Consider the following 26,346-nt stretch of genomic DNA (forward strand, 5'->3'; position numbering starts at 1 on the left):
GTTAAACTGTGGTAAGTATTAGTGTGCAGGTTACTGATTTAAAAGGTATACTTTGTTCATATTGCTTGTTTGTTTTATGTTGTCACATGCTTGCTTTCCTAATTGCTGGCCAATGGTAAAGAATGAAAATGTTTGTTTCGTTTGTTGTTTAAAGATAACTATCTTGTTTTTTTTTTTTCTTCTCACAGATAAGGGTACACAGAAGAAATATAGACTTAGGGCTAGATTTACTAAGCTGCGGGTTTAAAAAAGGGGGACGTTGCCTATAGCAACCAATCAGATTCTAGCTTTCATTTATTTAGTACTTTCTACAAAATGACAGCTAGAATCTGATTGGTTGCTATAGGCAACATCCCCACTTTTTCAAACCCGCAATTTAGTAAATCTAGCCCTTAGTGTTTAAAGTGGTGGGATAGAGAAATAGAAAGATTACTCTTGAAAGACTAATTAACAATGGATCATTGGAACACTCTTTGTTTTAGGCTGCAGTGACTCATGATAATTTGTTTGGCTGAGAATCATTATCCAAAAATGAAGTATGTACATACTTTGCTCCAAAATATTGTTTTATGTATCTTAGATGAGTCAAGAGTTAATTTTTACATTTCTCCGTCATAAGTCAGGAAGTCCATCGCAAAGGTATGTAGTCAATGTGATGCCGAGTTCTTAATGAACAAATGAGGGACGACACTGGATTGCACGGTTGATGTAAGACCCCCTAGTCAAGTATGGAGAGGGGCCATAGTTTAGCAAATAGCTAAGGGGATTAGTGGAAGTAATACAGCCATTTTCCCATAGAGTCCAATCCAGCTGTCATTTTTGCTGTAAAAATCTCCCTTTCTGCATGTATGTTTGTTTTCAAACCCTTGTATTCAAATCTTTGTATTCCTATTATTCATTGCTTTCTTATTTCTCATTCTTTACATCTATGCTAGTATCTCTCTCTCTCTCCCACTCTCTCTCTCTCGTAGAGATAAAAAAGACAGACAGTCTCATTAGTGGAGCTAAGACATATTTTTTTTTACATAAGACAAACTCAGGGATATACACACTAGATTGACATGAGTTACAGAAACAGTCAGGGGTTTGGTGTTATGTGTATAGAAGCTGCTAATTTTAAGCAAAAAGTTTTGTTGTGGAAATACGATTCACGTTTTATAAACTGCATATCTGTTTTTGTTTTCTTTTTTTTGTTTCATGCCTCCTGTACAAAAATGTGCCTTTATATGTATGCACAAAGGATGGTTAGGAGATTGCTGGAGGGTAGACATACAGATATGCATCTCTGTGTAGAAAATTGGAGTAGGATTTTTGCCACAAGATACGACATAATGTGAAACCCTAGAAAAAGTTTCGTGTTTTATATTTTTCACTGTTAGACAGACATGTACTGGATACTGTTATATTTTAAGAAAGTGTTATAGAAATAGACCCCTTTGTCTTTCTCACTTAGTCAAGTAGCTGAATGTGAGGTACTGAGAATGATATGTGAGTTGGCAGAGGGAAAATCGATTGATATACATTGGTCTTCAGCATTTTTCTAGTCTAGGGGGCAACGTTGAGTGGACTGAAAAATCTTTTTATAGCAATACCAGCACATGAGTAGGACACTACATAGAGGACTTTATACAGTGACACAGTTACCAGCTGAAGTAGCTGCTAGTAAAGTCCACACTTACACACACGACCATACATGGCTGTCACACCAGGGCGAACATAGCTGTCAAATAGACAGCAGGGTTTTATGTGACAGCTGACAAATCTATGTTTTGTCTTGTTTTTCGTTGTATTGTTTTTGTTTTAAAAATGTGAACACACACACACATGCACGCATACACATATTGGTTAATATATGAAGATTTGTTTTACCTGAAGAATTAACTGTCTGGAAGGTGAAGAGATGTGGTGAGGAGTCTGGTGGACCCTGGAGAGATGGACAAGGTAGACCAGTAGCTCCCAGAGTGTATCTTCCAGACCCAGCGGAGGCAGCACATGGTCTGGCTCAGCTGGGTACAGAAGGTATGTGCAAATTGGTAAGAGTATATTGGGGTGCACCAGACGTTTCTTCTCAAGCTAGTAGGACGGCAACGTCCTATCTTGATTAAGAGAATGTCAGGAAAATGATACCAATAGAGCCATCCCATATTCCTCCTGCAGATGTTTTTTTTCTCCAGATAAAACAAATCCACGTCATCCAATTACCACCATGCAGGATCCTCAAGTATACACTGGTGTAGCAATGAAATATGTCTGGGTAAAAGTGTATTGAAATGTGTCTAATGTATTACTATGTCATACTCAAAGCTTTTGTTATTCGATGTGATAGCCCTAGAATTATAATAGGTGATAGGGGTATTCATGTTATTGATAATAAATGTATAACATATGAGTAGTGGTAACAAATTACATGCTTTCAATTAGCCGCAAACCAGTGTGAACATAAAGTAACTGTACTAATTAGAACGAATTGAATAGAATGAGAGTTGGAACTCGATTGAAGTGGCTGATAGCTTTGGCCACTAGTCCTTCCCCACTATCAAGATCACTCCTGGGCTGCCTCTTAACCTGTTGACTTTTGAAATGTTTTTGACCCCTCTTGGGATGAGAGACTAGTTTAGACCTTGAGAGGGAAGGTAAATAGTGAGACAGCAACCGAGAACGTTCAGAACACTGTTTCCTGAAAAGTTACACTAACTGTCAGGATGTTGGACCGGGAGAGTAAGTTGTGGAACAGTAAGTTCTTAGGCTCAGGTTATTTGAAAGACAGGTACCAAGTGTAAGCTACCAGCACCAAAAGTAGCAGAGACACTGGTACCCATTACACCCGCTGCAGAGGGGCCATCACTCAGAGAAGGGTCCAAGGGCACTCATGAATCTGTTCTGGGAGGCCTCGATTGCAGATAGTAGCACCTGAGCCAAAGGCTAAGACAGCTGTCCATCATGAAGTTGTAGTTTTTCCTGTTTTGTGTCTCTCTCATTTCATTCTCTTCTCAGGACGGTCAATTCTTTTAATTGTTAACAGGTGACAGAGGCTGGTTCAGGTAATGATATTGAGGAATTGGGGATGAAGGAGAAGTTAGTAGTATAATCTATATAATCTGTCCAGCCAATTACTCTATTCAATTCAGGGTAAAGGAAAATTTAGAAACCTTGGAGCTTGGAGAAAGTGCGAGGGGCTATTGTCTGAGTAGCATTACGTCCGTAAGTACGTTGACCCCATAGTTAAAAAGAGATACACCCAGCAATGCCAGTCCATTAATATTTGGACTTGAGCAGCAGGCATCCTTGAGAATGATTATCATTCTTGGGTGGGTAAGGTTTTAGACTAAACATAGTGCTGGGCGTGCTCTCACGAGCCTCAGTGATTGTATCAAGTAGGATTAGTTTGCTTTCCACTAAATATTCTTGAGATACCCGAATTACTCAAACGTCTTGTGTATTCCCTGTGGAAATTGAACACACATCCAGTTCTAGGATAGCCGTCATGGCTTTAGTAATCTGCATTAGGGAAATCAGTTGGGATTGGAAAATTGGATGCTTTACTACCTACTAATAATGAGGGTGTTGATGATGACGGTGTTGGCAGTGGTGAGGATTGCAAGAAGTGTTAATCCATTTGGCTGCTACCTGATGCTGGGCTGTTTGCTACTATACACAATTTTCCACGTTTTGACAAATAACTTGAATGCATTCGCTGCAAATGATGTAACAGGAAAGAAGTTCCTAGAAGATCAACGTCCCTACCTCTAATTATTGTGGCCTGACAAAGGCTATAGATGCTTTGAAAAATTTTGTCTGGTCTGGGATAAAAATATTTCCAATCACAAGAGATGCTTTTATTCGTTGCCCTGGCTTGATAATGTACTTATAATGGGCATCAGGTGGTTCCACTGGTGACTGCCTTAGTTCAACTTTATCATCATCCTCCTAATTATCTCATTAAAGTAACAACACATTAATGTTTAGATCCACAATTCTGCCCCGAATTCTCTTGCACATCTGCAAGTTCAACAGGACAAGATAAAAATAAACTGAATCCTGGATAACTTGGTGCACAGGAGTAGTCCCAATTGTATGATCTACATCCAACAAATTCCAATAAAATATAACTTTTTTTTTCTATATGCTAGAATAATTTATTAAAAGCAGCAAAATAAATGTGAAACAAAGTGAAAATAAACGTGATTTTAAAATACTGGCTGTGACTCTCAATCTCTTTATTTGTATTGCAAGTAGATTAATTCCTAATTAGTTGTCTGATATAATAAAGTATAAGTATCTACTCCATGTAACAAAGCATTCATTGGATTGATAAAAAAATATTCACTAGTAAGTAACTGTATAATAGTGCACTGCCCTAAATCATAAAATAGAAATAAGAGATTGCGAACAGTCATTTATTGAAAAGAAAAAAAGGAAACATATTAGAGACAAAAATGATTTTGACATGAATAACATTTTTAGATGGAAAGTTATAATAAAAAAGGAGGTACGAAAACCTAATTATAGTATATCTGAAACTGAAATATCAGAGGGAGAGTTTTCTGAAAGTCCACAAAGATCAGAAGTAACTTCACAGATGCAAACTGATTTTTTTAGGCAGAGGACCCAGGTATGGAAAATAATTAACAGATCTTTCCATACAAAGATGCAAAGGAGTCATTATAAATCAAAGAAAGAGAGGTACCAGAGACTGGGAAGGGAATATTCAACCCTGATACAGACAAGCCAAACGTTAAATGTTAGAGAACAATCCTTTAGAGTAAATAATCACTCTACAAGGCTCTTAATGGAAGAACAACTAAATTTACTTTTAAAGGGTTTTTCCTTTACACCTACAAAAATCCTAGACTGATTTGAATTAGAAACTGACCTCTATCTTTATGCAAGTAAATTACTCTTGCACAGGTTTTTCAAACAAAGGAATGACAAATCTACTTTTTTGGACATGGGAGGAACGACTCTAACATCTCAAGAAGCATTTAATATTTTAGAAGATCTGCAACAAGAAAGTATATCAGAATCAGACTAACTAATCATATCTAAAACCAAATTACTGAAAAAAATCTACTTTTCATCCACATGTCTCAATATGTCTACAAGTACAATTTTTTTTTGATCTTGTAACACAAGACTTTGACAAGTTGACACAATACAAGAAATATAATCAAAATTTAAGTAAGGGTGAAATGAAAGCTCTTAATGAAATCCAAAAATGGAGTTATGTGGTTGTCAAAAATTCTGAGAAAGGAGGAGATATAGTAATATGGTCAAAAGAGGGTTATTTAACTGAAGTCAATAAGCAATTACATGATCTAAGTTGTTATCAGAAATTAATCTTCAACCCTAAAGCTAATTTCCTCAAAGCATATCAAAGTTTAATACAAACTACTTTTGACAACGGAATCATTAATAACAATGATTATGACTTCTTATGGATGGAGAATCCTAAAGTGGACACAATTTATGTTACTAAAAATTCACAAAAGTGAGACAAGACCCCCAGGAAGACCAATAGTATTGAGGATAAATAATCTAATAGAGAAGGCGAATATTTATGTGGACATATACTTACGTGAATTTGTAACTGAATTACCTTCATATGTCGGGGATACAATGAATACATTAGGAAAATTACAGAATTTAACCTTAGAGCCGAAGACGTGGCTTTGTACATGCAATCTAGAGTCGTTCTATACTAGCATTCAACATGATACAGGCTTAAATGCGATTTGATTCTTTTCACAAATGAAAACGAACTCTGACCATAATAATTTTATTCTGGAGTTGCTAGGGTTTGTACTTACAAAAATTACTTCGTATTTAATGAAAACTTTTATCTTCAAAAGCGAGGAACAGCGATGGGATCATCATGTGCCCCCACCTACGCAAATGTATACCTAGGCTGGTGGGAACAGTATTAATACAAATGTTTTCTGGAAGGAATTTCCGGTAAAAAAATGTGGGATGTTATAACTGATTCATTTTAGGTAAAATCACACATCAATGAATTAAATTTTGTATGATGTGAGTCATGGGAACTAACTTCATTACACAACAACAATGAAGAGTGTTGTATGACAAAATATAAATTTGATATTAATTTATATATATAAATATCTATAACACACAACAATTTTGAAAACGTTGAACTGTAAATTTCGATTTCATAACAAGGTTTTACATTAGAAGTCAATTATCCGACCATAAAGTCATATTAATGTGATGCACTTATTTACAAAAGAGAATAAACGGCATGTACATACGAAAGTATTACTAGGAAGGATCTGTGACGCAGGGGATTGTTGTTGGCGAGTGTGTAAGGAGGAGATAAGATGGGTTGCTCTATGTAACCAATATAGGTTCTAGCAGGGAAAATGAAAAATAAATCTTATGACACTGTTACACGCTATTTTAAATCACCTAATTTATTCAATTAAATCACTCCTTACGTTTTTCACTAATATTATTCACTTATTTTCCAAGCCATTTTAATTAAATTTAATTGAACATCACATTTCGTTTGTATATCACCTTAGTACACTGGATGATTTAATAGGATTTAATTTACACATAGTAATAATAATAATAATAATAATAATAATAATAATAATAATAATAATAAAAATACATATCATTAGAGATATAGGAATTTAGGACTAAGATTTGCTTAAATTTTTCTTGGGAAAAGCACACTACCTACGGTTAACCGCAAAGAGAAATAGATGACCTTCACGATAATATTTTCTATGCAATTTTCATACAATTAAGAATATTTTTATGCTTATAGAAGAGTGCTGATGAAGACATCCTCTGGAGGAGTTTTTTCTCTTTTAGGGGGATCTAAATTAATCAAATTACTTACATAGAGGAATATTATATTTATTTGAATACAGACTGGTGGTTATGTCATAATTTGGTGATTAACAACCAATTTTGGAAATGCGCTACAATCACATTACCTAATTTTATTGTTAGATGGTTATTTAAATATGATAGGGGGTACCAATGCAAACGCTAGGGAGGATTTGGACTTGGGAGATAATTATGTATCACTAATTATTCAATATAAATGATTCATTTATCACATTAGCTTTCACAGAATATCATTCACTTTGTTATGTTATTTTATCTATCACCCAATTTATTTACAATCTAATTTGATCACATATCACTTTTACATATAGAAGGTTGTTCGTAGGATTTACTTAATCAATCCAATACTCTTAGAGTGATGGAAGTTTAATGTTAAGGTTTGATTAAACTAAACTTGTGATTTGCATGTTTAAATAATTTCTGTGCAAGTTAATATTATGGGCCAGAGTCATTAAGAAAAGTAAGGCAAAAAAAGGAGTAAATGTTCTTTGGGACAAACCATGTTACAATGCAAGGGGTGGAAATGAATTTATTTCTTTGCACATAAGTTAAATACTGGCATTTTTTCATCTAGCACGCAATTACTTGATTTATTTTTACACTGAAATGTAAAGATGATCAAGGACATGCCCTACCCCAACTATAAATCTGTCCCCACATTTTAAATTTACCTTCCCCTGCAATGCAACTTAATTTTGCCCAGGTGAAAAGTTACTCCTTTTTTATACTTTGCTTTCATTAATGACTCAGGCTCTTTATGTTTATAATACCACTATACTCCATGCGATTGTGGAATAACATCCTAGTGTTTTAAGAATAGCATTGTATATTTTCTCCAGGGTAAGTATCCCTTTAGGGGACTCCATGTCAAATTTATTTATGCACATAGGGATTCTATAATCTATTTTTAAACTGATTGATATTTATGTTAGAGATTAAAATATGGTACTTTATAAGTAAAGTTGAATGGTGTTAATCAGCATATTTCACGTCTAAACAGTGAATTAAACCAATGCGGGATACAAATGCAAGTCCAAGGGGGAACCCAGACTGGAGAGATAATTATGTATTATTGAAAATCCACATTAAAAAAGCACATTAGATTCCTATTTATAATACAACAAATCACTTTATTTTATGAGACCCGTGATCTACAAACATAAAATCGCATGGGACTTTTTTATAATTACTAAACGGATTTTATTAAAAGCTGCACTTTAAAAATATGCGCTTCATTAACAGCAGATAAGATCGATTTAAGTCCGACTAGGACAATCACTGTTAGAATAATAGTATAATAATACAATAATGGTAGTTGGTTCATACATTGATAATACATCGTGTTTAAATAATGATATTACCAATTTGCAAATTACATCTATCAGGTAGAAACCCTATAACATAAGTCTAAAACCAATTACGATACCAACAATGATAGGGGTTAAATATGAATAGTGGTGGTATTCAATAATAAAATTAATTTATAAAATAGCTGATTGATCCTTTTAAGTTTAAAAAACCTTGTTTTTTGGCCACATATGGATTGCCTTGAAAAAGGTGAGACAGCGAAACGCGCGTCGGCATTGCTGTCTGTGACTGATATATTGAATTTATATTTATTGCAATAGTTTTTGGATATGAGAGAGAATCACTGCCCAAATCCTATGTTAGCAAAATATTAGGAAAATAGCAAATCACTCCCGTCGCCTTTACAATCCAGATATTCACTACCGTAGCTACAAGGTAGTCAACTATGGCTCACTTAGGGAGATTATCTATCCAGTACTTGGAGTGACCGCTGGGATGGTACCTAATAGCTATTGTGCTAGGATAATCATTTATCAATGATTTAGGGCAGTGGACTATTATTCAGTTACTTAGTAATGAATGCTTCTTTATAAATCCAATTAATACTCTGTTACATGGAGTAGAAGGATTTATAATTTATTACAACAGACAACTAATTAAGAATTAATCTACTTGCAATACAAATAAAGACATCGAGAGTCACAGCCAGTATTTTAAAATCACGTTTATTTTCACTTTGTTTCACATATATTTTAATAAATTATTTTAACATTTAGAAAAATAAAAGTTATATCTTATTGGAATTTGTTGGATATAGATAATAGAATTATCATTAGAGATCATACAATTGGGGCTGCTCCTTTACACCACGTTATCCAGTATTCTGTTTATTCTTATCTTGCCCTGTTGATTTTGTAACAAACTGGTTGGTTTCACCTTCAGCTAAAGTAAAAGCTATATACGAATCATATAATTTAAATAAAGATATGGTATAATATAATAAATAGAAGTGTGAACAGTCTAAAATCTACAGAAGTGCGACACAACAATTTTATTTGTAAATTTGCAAGTTCCAAAGACACATCCTCAATTTTTATGTCTAAATCATCATCATTAGTATTACTACTACACATGCTCAACTTTACAAATGGTTGTGACATTTTAGAAGGAGGCTGTTGCTCTGTATTGACAATGTCAGAATCTGAAATGTCAGATTCACACATAGCACTCCTTACACTCTCCTAAGGATTCTGTGAGTGCCCAAGTTGTTATTTTCATGCACTGAATTAGCTGTTTTGGTGGTGACAGTAACAGACCTACACTCTGAGCGTGATGGTGGTACATGGGAAGTTATTAAAGTTTTAAATGACTGTGTTGCGCAATGTCTTTTGCAATGAGTATTGTAGTACATGTACCAGTACCAGCAATAGAAGGACCCTTACTAGCAAAAAGTAGGCATGGTCTGAGCCTTGTGTTGCCACTGCAGGTGGTGTATAGAATGTTAACTATTTTCCATTTTTTGGACAAATCACTACATTCATCAGAAAATAAACTCTTAATCCTTCTCCATACATCATGAGCTGATGTTTTCTTTGCGATTGACAAATCATGTTTGGATGTTGAGGATTCTTTCTTACACTTTGTCTCCTTATGACATTTTTACTAGTAGACATGGATCCTTCTGATCTTTAGAATGATCAATGGTTGACATTGACAAGATTAGTAATGCTACTTGAATTTGGAGTTAATTGAAGCTCATTGGCCACTCACCACAACAGGTGAGCGGCCAATGAGATTTTGAAAGTAGGAAATGACTTTACAATTCTTATGACTCTGCACCACCCACAATTATATAATTGAAATTTAGTCAATTGCTTCTTTAAAACAAAATTTATGTCTTTTCTGGGGGGTGTTGCTCACAGTAATACAGCACCCTATTTTTCTCCACTATATACTTCAGCTTTCACACTCACTGGTGCTACCCCTGACAAAATTGGTACAAACACTTTGTATTTTAAAAGCAAAAAACCTAATTAATATTTTTATTTGGTGTGTGCTGCTCACAGTCATACAGCAATAGCACCCTGTTTTTAGACAATAAATACTAAGTCAGTTTTCTGTACTAGTATATATGTAACAGTATACTATAATATTATTAAGAATACTCAGTAGACACTACTCAGTCTAAACTCTCTCACACCCAATTACTGATCAGCAGAACACAATTCTAACCGACTGATCTCTACATCAATAAACTGCAATAAAATAGCAGATTGATTGCTATCTAAATTGCTAATTTCCCTACATGTTGTCTGTTCGAAAATGGGAGAGGAGAAGAGGAGGAAGAGCTATAATACACAATGTGACACTGCTCAATAAAACAGAGAAGAGCTGCTCATATCCACTATTTTCTTCACATTTCTCTACTCTTGGCAGCTTGACAAAGAAACTGGGGTGTGCATAGGGGAGGGACGCACATGCATGCAAGACATCTGACCATAGCCTGGATGAACAACAGTGCAAAGCGACCAAGAGGATGCAAATATGGAGAAAAGAGTAAATGGACCACTATTTCCTTCATATTTGATCTAGATCAGAAACCGTCTAATATGATTACAGTTTATATTGTATTTAAGGCGTGTGTACTACTTATTAGACTCTTTCCCTATGTCTGTTTTGCAATGACAGGTATCTGTTTCATAGAGCTGAGAAGTAATCATTACTATATAAGCTTCAATACCCACTTCATATGCAAATATATATAAAAAAACTATCAAAACAAATATTTCTGTCAAGAAATAACTTTATTCACTACATAGAGTAAAAAGTTTTATTTCAAGTGAAAGACTTGATGATAAACAGAAGATGGAATGATCTGAATATATATATTATGTAGGAGTTTAGTTGGTGGCAAGAGTGCTGGAAATCCAGGAGTTGTAGTTGCAGACTTTGGTGTAGACACCGGGATAGTTCCTCAGAGCACAGCCATATCCCCAGGAGACAATACCCTGAAGCTGTCCATTGCAGATCACGGGTCCACCAGAGTCACCCTGAGCAGAGGAGAGATATTGTTACAAATTCATACAAATCATGATCAACTCTGCAAAACCACTAAGTTACCTCACAAGGACATCTTACGGTTTGTCTAAAACACATTTCTCAAGTTTACAAAATAGTTGAACTTTATTAAACAACTTAAACAAGTGATAGTGATTTCATTGTCTCAGTACTATAGAGATAACACAGTAACAATTACCTGGCAGGAATCCTTGCCACCTTCCAAGTATCCAACACAGATCATGTTAGCAGTGATCTCTCCTGGGTAGGCATTGCTACACTGAGCGGCGGTCAGGACGGGGGCATTCACACACTGCAGGAGAGATGGCATGTTGGCTGCGGAAAAAGGAATCAGACTTGTTTTATATTCTTCCATCATATACTTTATATCACTATTATATATCAATGTCCATCCCAAAATTAGCAGTCACTTCTACTTTTATGACTTCTGTTATGTGACACATTATAATATAATTGTCAGCAATGTCACTGAATTCCATTTGCTTAAGTTCTTTTTTTTTATTTTATGAAATAAGCCCTTATATTTCTACTAATAAGATGATTTTGTTTTTTCAAAGGCACACTTAGATTTAATATTTTCTGATTGTGTTCATCTAAATTATATTTTTTATTTATAACTAATGACATGTTTAAGAACTTGTTAACATTGTAAAGGACACATCACACACAGTAGTTACTCTCAGCCAAGGTCCCTATCAAGTAATGGACTTTGGTGATTGCTCTGCAACTTACTGCCACTGCTGAGTGTGTTTCCCCAGCCAGCGATCAGACAGCTGGTACCGGAGGCTGCGCAGCCAGAGGGCAGGGACACAGGCTGGACGTAGGCATTGAGGGAGGCGGCGGAGGCCAGCTTGATCAGCCAGATGTCATTGTCCAGGGTTCTGGAGTTGTAGCTGGCATGTCTGATGACTTTGGCAGAGCTGATGAACTGCTCGCTGCCCTCAGTTGCAAAGATGTTGTGTTCTCCCAGTCTGACCTGAACACTCCTGGATGAATGGAAACAGAACAGTCAGCTAGTGAAGCATAGAGCTATTTATAGAGATATCTGAGGCATCTGGGGGCAACAGTGGACATGGATCTTGTATTGTGAGGAAGTAGAACTTTGTTATACAATTAGATCACATCTGTACTGTGAGAATAGACCACAGCTCAGCGGGAGCCAGTTCAATGGATTCTTCTCCCCCTATCAATGCAATGAGTCACAAAGCGAAACTTCATTTTCAGTACAATAACAAGGTTAAAATACAATTATCGAGAATCCCCTTTATCTACAAATCTATAGAAAAGCAATAGCTTTATTGTTGGAATGTTTAATACAATATAACAATATAACATGTAGCCAGAATAAAATAAATAAATATCATCATGCTGATAAAAATATATAAATTTAAAAAATAAAATCAGCAGCTTAGTAATGGCGGTTATAACCAACTAGTCAGTTATGTGACCAGCCGACAAAGGAAGCCACCCATCTCCTAATTCTTCTACTTACGTCTTGTAGCAGTGAGCAGCAGAGACCACCCACAGGTTGTTAATCAGGGACCCTCCACAGAAATGGTATCCTGAGTTCAGGGAAACTATGGAAGGAACAGAATTCTGGGCGCAGGTGTAACCTCCGACAATCTTATCATCATCAAGAGCAGCTGTAAAAGAAGACAGAATGACAGGTACCATTGTACATTATACAAAATAATATAATGAACCCATAAATGATTAGATTTGTATACTGTAATATGAATAAAGCTCATGAGTATACACAGACATCACTTGTAAATCCACATACTCACCAGCAGCTCCGAGGAGCATACAGATCAGAAGGAACTTCATGGTGGAGATGGATCCAGTGAGTGGTTTGCTGGAAATGATCTTGGATTTTATACCCTTTACCAGACACTGACTACCTGTACATTGCACAACTATGTCAATATGGAAATATTTCTGTTAATGTGTATAGAAAAGGTTTAGCTATTAATAACACCTTTCTTTATCAGTGACCTTGCCAGCAAATTCAAGAAAAATGAAACAGATTTCTATATGTACTCCCATATTATATCTTTCTTGTGGATACAATTATTATTATTTTTATTAATTCGTCAGGAGCCACATTGCTCCACAGCAACAGACAGTGGGGAATACAGGACATACTTAAAACACGGACCTACAATGTAGACAAAATAAATGCAGATATGAAAATATAGTAGAGCTTACATTCTAATTGAAAGGTGGCGCAGCTGAAACAAGAGGAGCTTTTGTTGCTCAGAGTGGAGATTGGGACAGTTGTGAGGGTGCATTAGTGTGGGTAGTATAGGTGGGAGTAAGGTAAGCTCTTATATAAAGATGGTTAGTAAATATCTTGTCCAATGGAATTGATTTTGTCTGTGAGGTAGGAAGTGGAATTGCATGTAACATATGTCCGAACGTAAATGATACTTATTACAGCCTAAGACTTGAGGGGCAGAATGGGTTAGAGAAGAGGCAGTAATACTAGTGCTGGCAGGCTTGGTGTAATTCTGCAGTCACATTCTACTGTGTTATATAGGTAACACACAAGGGGGAGAGCTCCATTGCCAATTCTCATTGCAGAAAAATACAAATACTAGTGCTGGCAGGCTTGGTGTAATTCTGCAGTCACAGTCTACTGTGTTTTATAGGTAAAACACAAAGAGGAGAGCTCCATTGCTAATTCTCATTGCAGAAAAATACAAATGCTAGTGCTGCAGGCTTGGTATAATTCTGCAGTCACAGTCTACTGTGCTATATAGGTAACACACAAAGAAGAGAGCTCCATTGCTATTTCTCATTGCTTAAAAATACAAATACTAGTGCTGGCAGACTTGGTGCAATTCTGCAGTCACAGTCTACTGTGTTATATAGGTAACACACAAAGAGGAGAGCTCCATTGCTAATTGTCATTGCTGGAATACAAATACTAGGCCTTGCATGCATTTCTTCTGACTTTGCAGTCAAATTGTACATTGTTATATAGGTTACACACAAAGAGAAGAGCTCTATTGCTCCATTGCTAATTGTTATTGCTGAAATACAAATACTAGGCCTGGCAGGCTTTTCTTCAGAGTTTTTGTCAAATTGTACAGTGTTATATAGGTTACACACAAAGAGAAGAGATCCATTGCTCCATTGCTAATTGTCATTGCCAAAATACAAATACTAGCCTGGAAGGCTTTTACTCTGAATTTGCAGTGAAAGTGTACAGTGTTATCAAAATGGATTCACAGCAGTACACAGAACAGGAGGAGCACCAAGCAGCTTCTGCATCCAGTCTTGATGATAGCAATCCCTCTATGTCATCTGGTAAAGCCTATGTAAAAGTGCATAGTGTTTTTAAGTCAGGGAAACAAAAATGTAAAAAAACACCTTTTACCTTGGTCCAAAAAAAAAGAGATGTAATCCAGGCAACGTTAGCTGCAGAAAAAAATAAAATTGCCAACATGCCAGTCTACACACGCAGTGGCAAAGAAAGAATGAGGCCTTCGCCTTTCTCTATGAGTACGAGTTCTGCAACTGTCACTGAGCCATCTTCTTGTAAGGTCAGTCGTGACCAAGCAAGATCTTGTCATTCAGACTCCAAAAGTGGTGCCCAAATACGTTTACGTGTAAAAGCCGAGCTGGAAGAAAACAGTAAAGCATTAGAGGAAAATGTAGGTTCAGATTCAGAAATGACACAAATCCCTGAGGAGAGTCCATCCACAAGTGCTATGTGTAATCGTGACCATTCTGATAGAGTACCCTTTATGAAGACCCCTTTCAGCATTTCTGCAGATGTGTGCCTGACCAGCCCGAGTGTAGCCAGTGATACACCAATTGAGGATGCCACTTTGGAAATGCAACAGGATGAGGGGGATATTTGTGTAGTCGCGCTAATGAGGATGTTGATGAGGATGATGTTGTCTGTGTAAGTCCTGCACCGGTGGAAGCAGTTCTGGCACGTGATAAGAAGAAGGCCATTGTCATGCCTGGACATAAGACCAAAAAATCCACTTCTTATGTGCGGAATTATTTTTACCCAAACCCTGACAACAGTTGTCTATACATTTGTAGCGTATGTAAAGCCACAGTCAGTCGAGGTAGGGACCTTCATGGCAAGGTGTTGGGAAAATCAGAAACTTAAGCTAAAAAAATAATAACAAGCAGTCTATCATCAGCTAGGAACCTTCTCTCACCTACATCCTGATGCCTGCAAGCTACACCCACAACACAGTCCTCATCAATATCCTCAGTAGTGATCAGAGTTAGACCTGAATCCAAGTTGCTAAGGCTAGATGACTCCTCCACTACCCTGGATTCCTCAGAAGAATTTTTGAGCGTTAGTCCTACTGCTGCTGCTGCTGCTGCTGATGGAGGTGGATATTCTTCCCAGAAGCAGACCAAAAAGAAGACTACTAGTAGTTTACAACAATTCACTGTTAAACAATCCTTTGCAAAAGGAAGCAAGTATGAAAGCTGTCACCCAGTCGCAAAGCAGATCACAGACGTCATGGTGACTATGCTATTATTAGATCTGCATCCAATATCCACTATTAATGCAGCTTGTTTTATTCAGTTACTTAAGGTCTTGTGTCCCCGTTACCAAATTCCATCATGACACCATTTCAGTAGAAAAGCTATTCCTCACCTCTACCAGAAGGTTTGCAAAATTTTATTATTGGGCTGCAAAATGCCATTCTACCCACTGTACACTTAACCACAGATATGTGGACAAGCGGAACTGGGCAAACTAGAGATTATATGACTGTGACAGCCCACTGGGTTGGTGATTCGCCTTCACCAGCAGGATCAGCAGCAGCATGTACCCAAATACATCACATTTGTCAGAGGCAGGCTACTCTGTGTATCACCGGCTTCAAGGGATGTCATTGCAACATGGCTTATGCTGCTTGGACTCTCCTCATGATATGTCATTTTTGATAACGCCACCATAATTGTCAGAGCATTACAGTTGGGTGAATTCCATCACATTCCCTGTTTTGCTCACACAATAAACTTGGTGGTGCAGAGCTTTTTAAAAAATAAAAGGGACGTGCAGGAGAAGCTGTCTGTGTCCCGTAAAATATCTGGACATTTCTGGCAGCAGCCGCAAGAGCAATTTAATTTGCCCTGCCAGCAACTAAAGCAAGAGGTGGTGACAAGGTGGAATTCCACCCTGTATATGCTTCTGCGGATGCAGTAATAGCGAAAAGCCATCCACGCTTACTCCACAAAGGAGGGGGGATGTATTTTAGTCAAGTGCAGTGGACAATACTTTCCGTGTTGTGCAAGGTGCTAAAACCATTCGAAGTAGTCATCTGTGAAGTGAGTTCAGACACTCCTAGCTTGAGTCAAGTGATTCCCTTAATTAGACTTTTGGAAAAGCAGCTTGAGAAACTGAAGGAGAAGATTAACCAAAGCAATTACGCTAAGTATGTCGGACTTGTCGGTCAAGTACTTTATTTGCTTCGCCAGGATCCAAAAGTTATCAAAATCTTGAAATCGGATCACTACATTTTGGCGACTGTGCTTGATCCTCGTTTTAAGAGCTATGTCTTATCTTTGTTTCCAACTGACCCAGATCTGAAGAGATGCAAGGAGCTCCTGGTGAGCAAAATGACAGCTCAAGTGTTATGTGCCAGGACTCATCATCATCATCAACATTTATTTATATAGCGCCAACATATTCCGTAGCACTTTACAATTGGGGCAAACACGGTAAACTAATAAACAAACTGGGCAAAGCAGACAAACAGGTGAGAAGGCCCTGCTCGCAAGCTTACAATCTATGGGACAATGGTCCTAATTATGTGCCCTTTTTTAATACACAACTTATGTTCAATTTGCGTTCAGACTCGTATCAGGTCCTTAGTGTGCATTTTAGTGTGAACTAAAAATGTTTAGATAAATGTTATATATGCCTTTTAATGCATCCCTTCTTTAAAAGGTGTATGTGAATGTGCATTATATTTGACTTCAATTGAATGGGTTTGTGTTTACTTGGAGAAGCGTGATACACTTTACAACATTTTTAGAGAAGCAATATTAGATTATGGTTCCAGTTATGGTTATAATAACCAAATAAGAGTATAGTGAGGTTACGTAGTGTGGTGTCTAAAATATTTATTTTTTGACTTGGCGCTATTCAAATAAAGTTTGTCTTAAGGATAACATTGCTTTACCTGTTTATCCCTTTCATGTTCATACTAAGTCTCCAGGCATCTGGTAAGGAGTTAAGTGACTATTTATGTACATTTTCATCATCCCACAAATTCATTGGTGGGTTTGCTCCAGACAAGCTGGTGTCTTTACTATTATTGCACAACTCCGCTGATAATATTTGCCAATGATGAAGTACAACTATCTATACTTTTTAGACTGCCGGATTCCAATTAACTGTGCGACAGTTTTTGTGCATATTTTTTGGGAATTGATTCCTAACAGTAATACGAACAAACTTGGTATTTTCACACATGATCAAATTCATTATTTTAGTATTATTATTTTTTTATTTTATTGGGATATATTTTATGTATTATTGATATCTTGCAAGTACTTATTGTGGTTATCGATGTGGTTAGAATAAACTTTGGTATTTATTTATCCATGGTTCACAGTGTTGTTTGGACTTTTATACACTATTGCACTTCCCTCCCTTTTTTTCACAGTTAGACAGGAAAGATTTGTCCACCAGGGGTTTTTATCAATTATTTTTTCCTCAAAAAGAGATTTATATGAATTAATTTTATTACTCAATAAAAATAATATGTTGTCATAAATAAACATTATGATCACTATTCATCGCTATAATCCTCTATATCAGATTATTACATGGAAAAGTGTTGTCTCCACATTTAGTATAATTGCCCCATGTATAGGCAAGAGCTGGTTATGCTGCAGAACGGGTCTTTCCTTAAATTACTTGTCCTTAGCAAGTTGGAAGAGCACCCACTCTAATTAAATATAAGGCAGCAAAAAATAGCTGTACATAGTATCTGAGGTTAGTCCTGACCTAGTACGGACCAACAACCTTTTTTGTTATGTAATACTTTCCTTTGTTATCAGATATTTGTTTAGAGGGGAGGAAGGTGGGAAGGAGCAGATGGTATCACCTAGGACCATATATGGCTGCCAGATGTGCTTAAATAACTGCTTCCTAAAGAAAGGTCTTTAACCAAAGAGAGAATGGTAAAAATATAGAGTATATTTATGTTAAATGTTCTTCCCAAACAAAACAAATATAGAAAGAAAAAAATGAGGCTATTGCCCTATTAATGGGGATACTGGAGTAGTCTGTGCAGTGAGTCATGCAATTTCTGAAGTCAACTGCTATAAGTACCTACTTTTCAGCAAGATGTATAACACTGAGATGTTTTGGAAATATTTGTGGGTAAAATCCATGTTTGGTGCTTCTATACAACTAAACCTGCACTTCCTTTCATTAGCTTTCTATTTAATTCCTACTCATAGCTGGAACTACAATGTCTACTGCCTTCTGTTTTACTGAGTGTTAGCTGTGTGGTTCTTGTTTACATCCTGTTCTATGCCTCTTCTTGGTTGGTAGAATGGTTATTATATGCTGGAGATGTGAGCGGACCCTCGTGTTCTGGTTTTGGTTGTAAAACTTTTTTGTGTTTTGGTTTGGTTCCGGTTTTATCCAAAAATGCTGAAAATGCCTCCTCTGGAATGGACTATAAAGGAAGTGCACCTTCTGGAACAGGCTGTAAGGTGGCAGTGGCTGGGACCTCTTAACTGGAGGCTCTGGCTGTGACCTTAGAACAGGAGGTGGCAGCGGCTGGGACCTCAGAACAGGAGGCGGCTGAAAGTGGCACCACAGGACAGGCGGCAGGAACTGGCACCTCAGGACAGAGGGCTGATGCATGCGGCCGAAACTGGCACCTCCGGACAGGCGGCAGAAACTGGCACCTCAAGACAGGCGGCAAGAAATGGCACCTCAGGACACATCACTAAGAATAAGTCAGGTTATAATGTAAAAACGGATAGTGATATGTGGATTAATCCAGGATGAGAAGGGGAGCAAACTGAAGACTGTTCTGTAGGCTGTCATGATCTACTTCGTGGACAGTCTTGTAAGAAGTGTACATCCCTGGCACAGTAGAGACATCATTTATTAGTCCTTCTGTGCCATTGCTCCTCTTCGGTCAGGTGGGGGTGTGGAGCACCTGTAAACCTGGAGTTTGCTACACAGTGGACCTTGGTTAATTGAAATTTTGTAGAAACATTATTAAGAGGTGTTTTTTCACTGATTCAGTAGCAGTTAAAATTGGTTGAGGCAAATCAACACATTTGTCACTCCAGCACTTGTATTGGAGCAAGAAATACTAGGAACCGAAACGGGAAGGTGTTTAAGCACCTTAATTAACAAGAAGAGACCTGAGAAATTTGAGTTGAGAATGTTCACTTGAAGCATCTGGAAGAGGGGATTTTCAGAAGAAATAGTAGCCATGGTCTCTGAACGTTGAATTCTGAGTTAATATACCAACACCCTGGGAATCCTCAAACATGGGTGGAAAGCATGCAATGGCAGTATTAATTTTATGTCCAGTTTATAATGTCAGGAGTCACAATATAAAAATCACTGAGAGAATACAAGTGGAATGAAGTGGGTTTTTTCTAACAAGGGTTACACAGGTAAATGATGCAATAAATGGTAAGGCATGAAAAGTCAGCAGTATGGCCGTTATAGCAAGGAGTACATGGACTCTGGAGGCTCGAGGCACTGGATGCGTCACAGGTAGCAGGACTCCAGGTATCTCGGGAGTCATGAGGCTGATCAGCAAGCTGTAAAGGTGTAGTGGTCTGCGAAGATAGTGGAGATGACACACAGGGCGCAATAGTCTGCGGACCGATACACAGGAGATACTGGAGACAGGATGCGATGGTCTGCGAAGCGTTACCACTAGACAGTGGAGATGACATACAGTATGCAATAGCCTGTGGACCAATACACAGGAGATACTGGAGACAGGATGCGTTGGTCTGCGAGGCGTTGCCACTAGACAGTGGAGATGACACACAAGATGCAATAGTCTGTGCACCGATACACAGGAGATACTGGAGACAGGATGCGTTGGTCTGCAAGGCGTTGCATTTAGATATTGGAGATGACACACAGGATGCACAGTGTAGGTGTTGTATTTCTAATGGTGCAATGGAATATAAACACCACAAAGCAGTAGAGTCAAACAAGCCAGGGATCAAAGCCAGACGGTCCACCACGATAGCAGGCAGATGCAGGTGCCGAGTCACAACAAAGCCGAGTCAGGGGTAACAGGAAGAGATACCAAAACAGAAGCCCAAGCAGAGGTCAAACCCGGGAAATCAAACAAGCATAACTCACAGGAGAATAAGCAGAGATCAAAGCAACAGATGAACTGGCAAAGGCTGCTGGGACAGGCAGGTTTATAGAGGCCAGGGACAGGTGCTAAGCATCCTTGAGTAATGAACGTAGCACTGGCAGGTAGAAGAGATGTCCAAATACCACAGTGGCCCCTTTGGTGGAACAGTGGAACTGCAAGCTGGATACCTATAACGGCAAAAGTCCAACATAGCTCTTGGTAGACAGGAGCTGCAGGAGGCAGTTTGTGACAACATGTGTAGATGAAGATATGATGACAGACGATTTACTCCTATGTGATGAAGTTAGAGAACAGTATAGACTGGTTAAGTATTTTTGGAATTGAATTGGAGAAAGCAAATATAACAGTGGCAGAATTGCAAGACGAGAGAGAGAGCCCATTGTCATAAGGATCTTTCCTGATATGGGCATTAAGGTCATAATCAGTCATTATGTGTGTGTAGACACTCAGTTGTGTCGGTGATATAGTTGAAGAAATCCATGGGAATCAAAGAAGACATAAAACATTATGGCTCAGAAATGCAGATTGCAGAAGCTAATTTACATGATTGCAAAACGTCCATTGACCCCTAAACTGCTTTCTAATTGTGTCTTAGAAATGGGAAGTTTTTTTCTGGCATTATTAGGGAAAAGCTGAAGCAGGGGTTGTGGGATGTGTAACTTCACAAGGAGCTGTTTGCATCTGTGAAGATTTGTGTCAAGTTGAAAGAAAGACATTACATATGACTTTTTTGTCCACATATGCATAGTTAAATGGATAGTCGGTACAATGGCATTATCTAGGGACTGAATTAATTTTTGTTTAACCTCTTAGTACAGCTGAGGAATTGCTGTTTGGGAAAAAATGGAGTTGAGATGCAATTTGGTAGTGCGAACACACAACCTCAACTAATTGGCTAAAACCTGATGCATTGATGGCGGAAATTGAACGCACTTCCAATGCTAGCATAGCTGTCATGGCTTTAGTCATCTGCATTAGGGGAAACAGTTGGGATTGGAGAAATGGATGCTTTACTACGTACTAATAATGAGGAGTTTGATGATGAAGGTGTTGACGGTGGTAAGGAATGCAAGAGGTGTCAATCCATTTGGCTTCTACTTGATTCTAGCCTGCTTCCTACTATACACAATTTTCCAGGCAATTTTACAAATGACTTAAATGCACTCGCCGCAAATGATGTAATAGGAAAGAAGTATCTAAATGATCAACGTCTTTACCTCTACTTATTTTGGTCTGATAAATGGCTGTAGATGCTTTGACAAATGTTACCTGGTTTGGGATAAAAATATTTCCAATCACAAGAGGTGCTTTTTTCGTCTTAAGCCCTGACTTGATAATGCGCTTATCATGGACATGTATGAGATGGTTCCACTGGTGGCTGCCTTAGTGCAACACTATCATCATCCTCCTCATTATCTCATTCAAGTACAACACATTTAAGTTCAGATGTACAATTCTGACCCTCGTTTTCTTGCACATTTGCAAGTTCCAAAGACGCCACCTCAATTTTATGTCTAATCATCATCATTAGTATTACTATTGCTCATACTCACATTTCCAAAAGGTTGTGAAATTTTCGAAGGAGGCTGCTCTATAATGACAATGTCAGAATCGCAAATGTCAGACTCACACGTAGCACTACCTACACTCTCCTAAGGTTTCTGTGAGTGCCCAAGTTGTTATTCAGCCTCAGTGTTATTTTCAGGCACTGATTTGGCTGTTTTGGATGTGACAGTGACAGACCTACACTCTGAGCGTGATGGTGGTGCATGGGAAGTTATGGAAGTTTCATGACTGTGTTGGGCATTCTCTTTTGAAATGGGTATTGTAGTATATGTGCCAGTACCTGCAGTAGAACGACCCCTACTAGCAAAAAGTATATATCGATTGCTGGCAATGCCGGCAGTTTGTATTTACGTCACTTAGCATAGCGACTTGCAGGTTTCTGTATTTGAAGCGGCAATGCTAGAAGCCGTTTGTAACGTAAAAAAGTTTAGCGTGTTAGTAATTTCAACCCATAGCCTAACCCTAACGCTAACCCTACCCCAACAGTAATCCGAACTCTAACTCGATCCCCAATACTAACTCTAAACCTAAACGTAACTTTAAAATGAGATGAGAAATTCTTTGGCTACTGGCATTGCCGCTTTAAATACAGAAAACTACAAGTCGCTTTGCTAAGTGACGTAATTACAAACTGGCAACACTGCCAGCCTTTGGTATAGCGGATGTATGTCGGTGATGTACACTGTTATTTTTATGGCAAGTCTGCATTTTAATTTTATAGGCATTCATCAAATTGATTTTTTTTGTCTGTATAGTCCTTTTCGGTGTCATCAGTGTCATTGATGACTACCACCGGCCAGTACTGGTAATGAGATCCTTCTGATCTTTACAATGATCAATAGTTGACATTGACAAGATGAGTAATGCAACTTTGGAGTTAATTGTAGCTGACACCACAACAGGTGAGTGCACAATGAGATATTGAAAGGAGGGAATAACCTTACAATTGTTATGACACTGCACCACCCACAATTATATCAGTGAAATTTAGACAATTGCTTCTTTAAAAAACATGTTATGTGTTTTTTCGGGGGATGCTGGTGGTCACACTCTACCAACACCCTGGCTTTGCCCGCTTAATAAACAGGATGTCACTGAGTGCCCCTTAGAAAACTTGCTTTCACTGGTAGACGAACATTTGGAATTTTAAAAGAAAACAAATTAAGAAAATGATGTACCTTTGGGGGGTGCTGCTCACAGTCATACAGCACCCTATATTTCTCCACTAAATACTTCAGCTGTCACACTCACTGATGCTACTCCTGACAAAATTGGTTCTAGCTTCAAACACTTTGTATTTTAAAAGCAAGAAACCTAATTAGAATTTTGTTTGGTGTCAGATGCTTACAGTCATAAAGCAACAGCGCCCTGTTTTAGCCACTAAATTCTACTTTAGATGTCTGTACCAGAATATATGTAATAATATACTATAATATTATTAAGAACAATCTGTAACCACTACTCAGTCTAAGCTCTTTCACACCCAATTACTGATCAGCAGCAGACAATTCTAGCAGACTGATCTCTACATCAATAAATTGCAATAAAATAATAGCTTGATTGCTTTCTAAATTGCCTATTTCCCTACATGCTGTCTGTTCTAAAATGGGAGATGAGAAGAGGAGGGAGGTCTATAATACTAAACGTGACTCTGCTCAATAAAACAGAGAAGAGCTGCTCATATCCACTATTTTCTTTCAATTTCTCTACTCTTGGCAGCTTGGCATAAAAACTGGGGTGTGCATGTGGGAGGGAAGGGACACACATACATGCAAGACATCTGACCACACCCTGGATGGAAAAAATTTCTTAGCGACCAAGAGGATGTAAATATGGAGAAAAGAGTGGACATGCAACACAATTTCTACCATATTTGACTTAGTACAGAAAACATATGATACATTTATAGTTTATATTGTATTTAAGGCCTATGTACTACTTATTAGACTCTCAACCTATGTCCATTTTGCAATGACAGGTATCTGTTTCATATAGCTGACAAGTAACCATTACTATATAAGCTTCAATACTCACTCCATATACAAATATATAACAAAAAACTGTCAAAAACAAATATTTCCATCAAAAAATAACTTTATTCAGTACATACAGTACAAAGTTTTATTACAAGTGAAAGACTTGATGATAAACAGAAGATGGAATGATCTGAATATATATATTATGTAGGGGTTTAGTTGGTGGCAAGAGTGCTGGAAATCCAGGAGTTGTAGTTGCAGACCTTGGTGTAGACACCGGGATAGTTCCTCAGAGCACAGCCATATCCCCAGGAGACAATACCCTGAAGCTGTCCATTGCAGATCACGGGTCCACCAGAGTCACCCTGAGCAGATAGAAGATATTGTTACAAATTCATACAAATCATGATCAACTCTGGAAAACCACTAAGTTACCTCACAAGGACATCTTACAGTTTGTTTAAAACACATTTCTCAAGTTTACAAAATTGTTGAACTTTATTAAACAACTTCAACAAGTGATAGTGATTTCATTGTCTCAGTACTATAGAGATAACACAGTAACAATTACCTGGCAGGAATCCTTGCCACCTTCCAAGTATCCAACACAGATCATGTTAGCAGTGATCTCTCCTGGGTAGGCATTGCTACACTGAGCGGCGGTCAGGACGGGGGCATTCACACACTGCAGGAGAGATGGCATGTTGGCTGCGGAAAAAGGAATCAGACTTGTTTTATAATCTTACATCCTGTACTTTATATCTCTATTATATGTCCTTTTCCATCCCACACTTAGCAGCCACTTCTATCTTTGTGACTTCTGTTATGTGACACATTATAATATAATTGTCAGCAATGTCACTGAATTCCATTTGCTTTAGTTATTTTTCTTCATTTTATTAAATAAGCCTTTATATTTCTACTAATAAGATAAAAATTTTTTTTGAAAGGCACACTATCTTAGATTTAATATTTGCTTATTGTGTCCATCTAAATTATATATTTATTTATAAGTAATGAAATGTTTAAGAACTTTTTAACATTGCAAAGGACACATCACACACAGTAGTTACTCTCAGCCAAGGTCCCTATGAAGTAATGGACTTTGGTGATTGCTCTGTAACTTACTGCCACTGCTGAGTGTGTTTCCCCAGCCAGCGATCAGACAGCTGGTGCCAGAGGCTGCGCAGCCGGAGGGCAGGGACACAGGCTGGACGTAGGAATTGAGGGAGGCGGCGGAGGCCAGCTTGATCAACCAGATGTCATTGTCCAGGGTTCTGGAGTTGTAGCTGGCATGTCTGATGACTTTGGCAGAGCTGATGAACTGCTCGCTGCCCTCAGTTGCAAAGATGTTGTGTTCTCCCAGTCTGACCTGAACACTCCTGGATGAACGGAAACACAGGACAATCAGCTAGTGCAACATACATCTATATATAGAGATATCTGAGGCATTCTGGGGACAACAGTAGACATGGATCTTTTATTGTGAGGAAGTAGAACTTTGTTATACAACTGCATTTTCAGTACAATTTTCAGTACAATAACAAGTACAATAACAAGGTTAAAATTAATTATCGAGATTTCCATCCCCATTTACAAAAAATAAAAAAATAAGCAGCTTAGTGGTGGTGGTTACTAGTCAGTTATGTGACCGGCCGACAAAGGAAGCCACCCATAAATAAAGAATACTAGTATATATCTGCTAATTCTTCTACTCACGTCTTGTAGCAGTGAGCAGCAGAGACCACCCACAGGTTGTTAATCAGGGACCCTCCACAGAAATGGTATCCTGAGTTCAGGGAAACTATGGAAGGAACAGAATTCTGGGCGCAGGTGTAACCTCCGACAATCTTATCATCATCAAGAGCAGCTGTAAAAGAAGACAGAATGACAGGTACCATTGTACCATTAACATTATGACACATTTAAACTTCAACCAGTACAAACAAAATGATATAAAAGTGCCCATGAATAATTAGATTTGTATACTGTAATATGAATAAAGCTCATGAGTGACACGAGCATCACTTGTAAATCCACATACTCACCAGCAGCTCCGAGGAGCATACAGATCAGAAGGAACTTCATGGTGGAGATGGATCCAGTGAATGGTTTGCTGGAAATAATCTTGGTTTTTATACCCTTTACCAGACACTGACTACCTGTACATTGCACAA

The 26,346-nt window shown here is 37.8% G+C and overlaps 3 protein-coding genes and 1 gene segment (V, D, J or C); 2 read left to right on the forward strand and 2 right to left on the reverse strand.

The window, feature by feature from the left end:
* LOC142160594 (uncharacterized) overlaps positions 1–26,346 on the forward strand; it is a 326,893-nt gene that overhangs the window by 146,329 nt on the left and 154,218 nt on the right. The gene's annotated exons all lie outside the window — the stretch shown is intronic.
* The window catches only part of LOC142160770 (M1-specific T cell receptor beta chain-like), a 298,946-nt gene that overhangs the window by 55,025 nt on the left and 217,575 nt on the right, over positions 1–26,346 (forward strand).
* Positions 11,085–13,116, reverse strand: LOC142160780 (trypsin-like). Its single transcript, XM_075215763.1, has 5 exons — positions 13,050–13,116; positions 12,755–12,905; positions 11,995–12,248; positions 11,441–11,577; positions 11,085–11,234 (listed from the first exon to the last, which is right to left on the reverse strand). Exons 1-5 carry the CDS (start codon positions 13,087–13,089, stop codon positions 11,085–11,087), a joined length of 732 nt encoding a protein of 243 aa, XP_075071864.1. The 5' UTR covers positions 13,090–13,116.
* On the reverse strand, positions 24,385–26,260 carry LOC142160786 (trypsin-like). Its single transcript, XM_075215769.1, has 5 exons — positions 26,218–26,260; positions 25,889–26,039; positions 25,298–25,551; positions 24,741–24,877; positions 24,385–24,534 (listed from the first exon to the last, which is right to left on the reverse strand). Exons 1-5 carry the CDS (start codon positions 26,255–26,257, stop codon positions 24,385–24,387), a joined length of 732 nt encoding a protein of 243 aa, XP_075071870.1. The 5' UTR covers positions 26,258–26,260.

The sequence above is a fragment of the Mixophyes fleayi genome, chromosome 6, assembly GCF_038048845.1.
Source record: "Mixophyes fleayi isolate aMixFle1 chromosome 6, aMixFle1.hap1, whole genome shotgun sequence".
NCBI lineage: Eukaryota > Metazoa > Chordata > Amphibia > Anura > Limnodynastidae > Mixophyes > Mixophyes fleayi.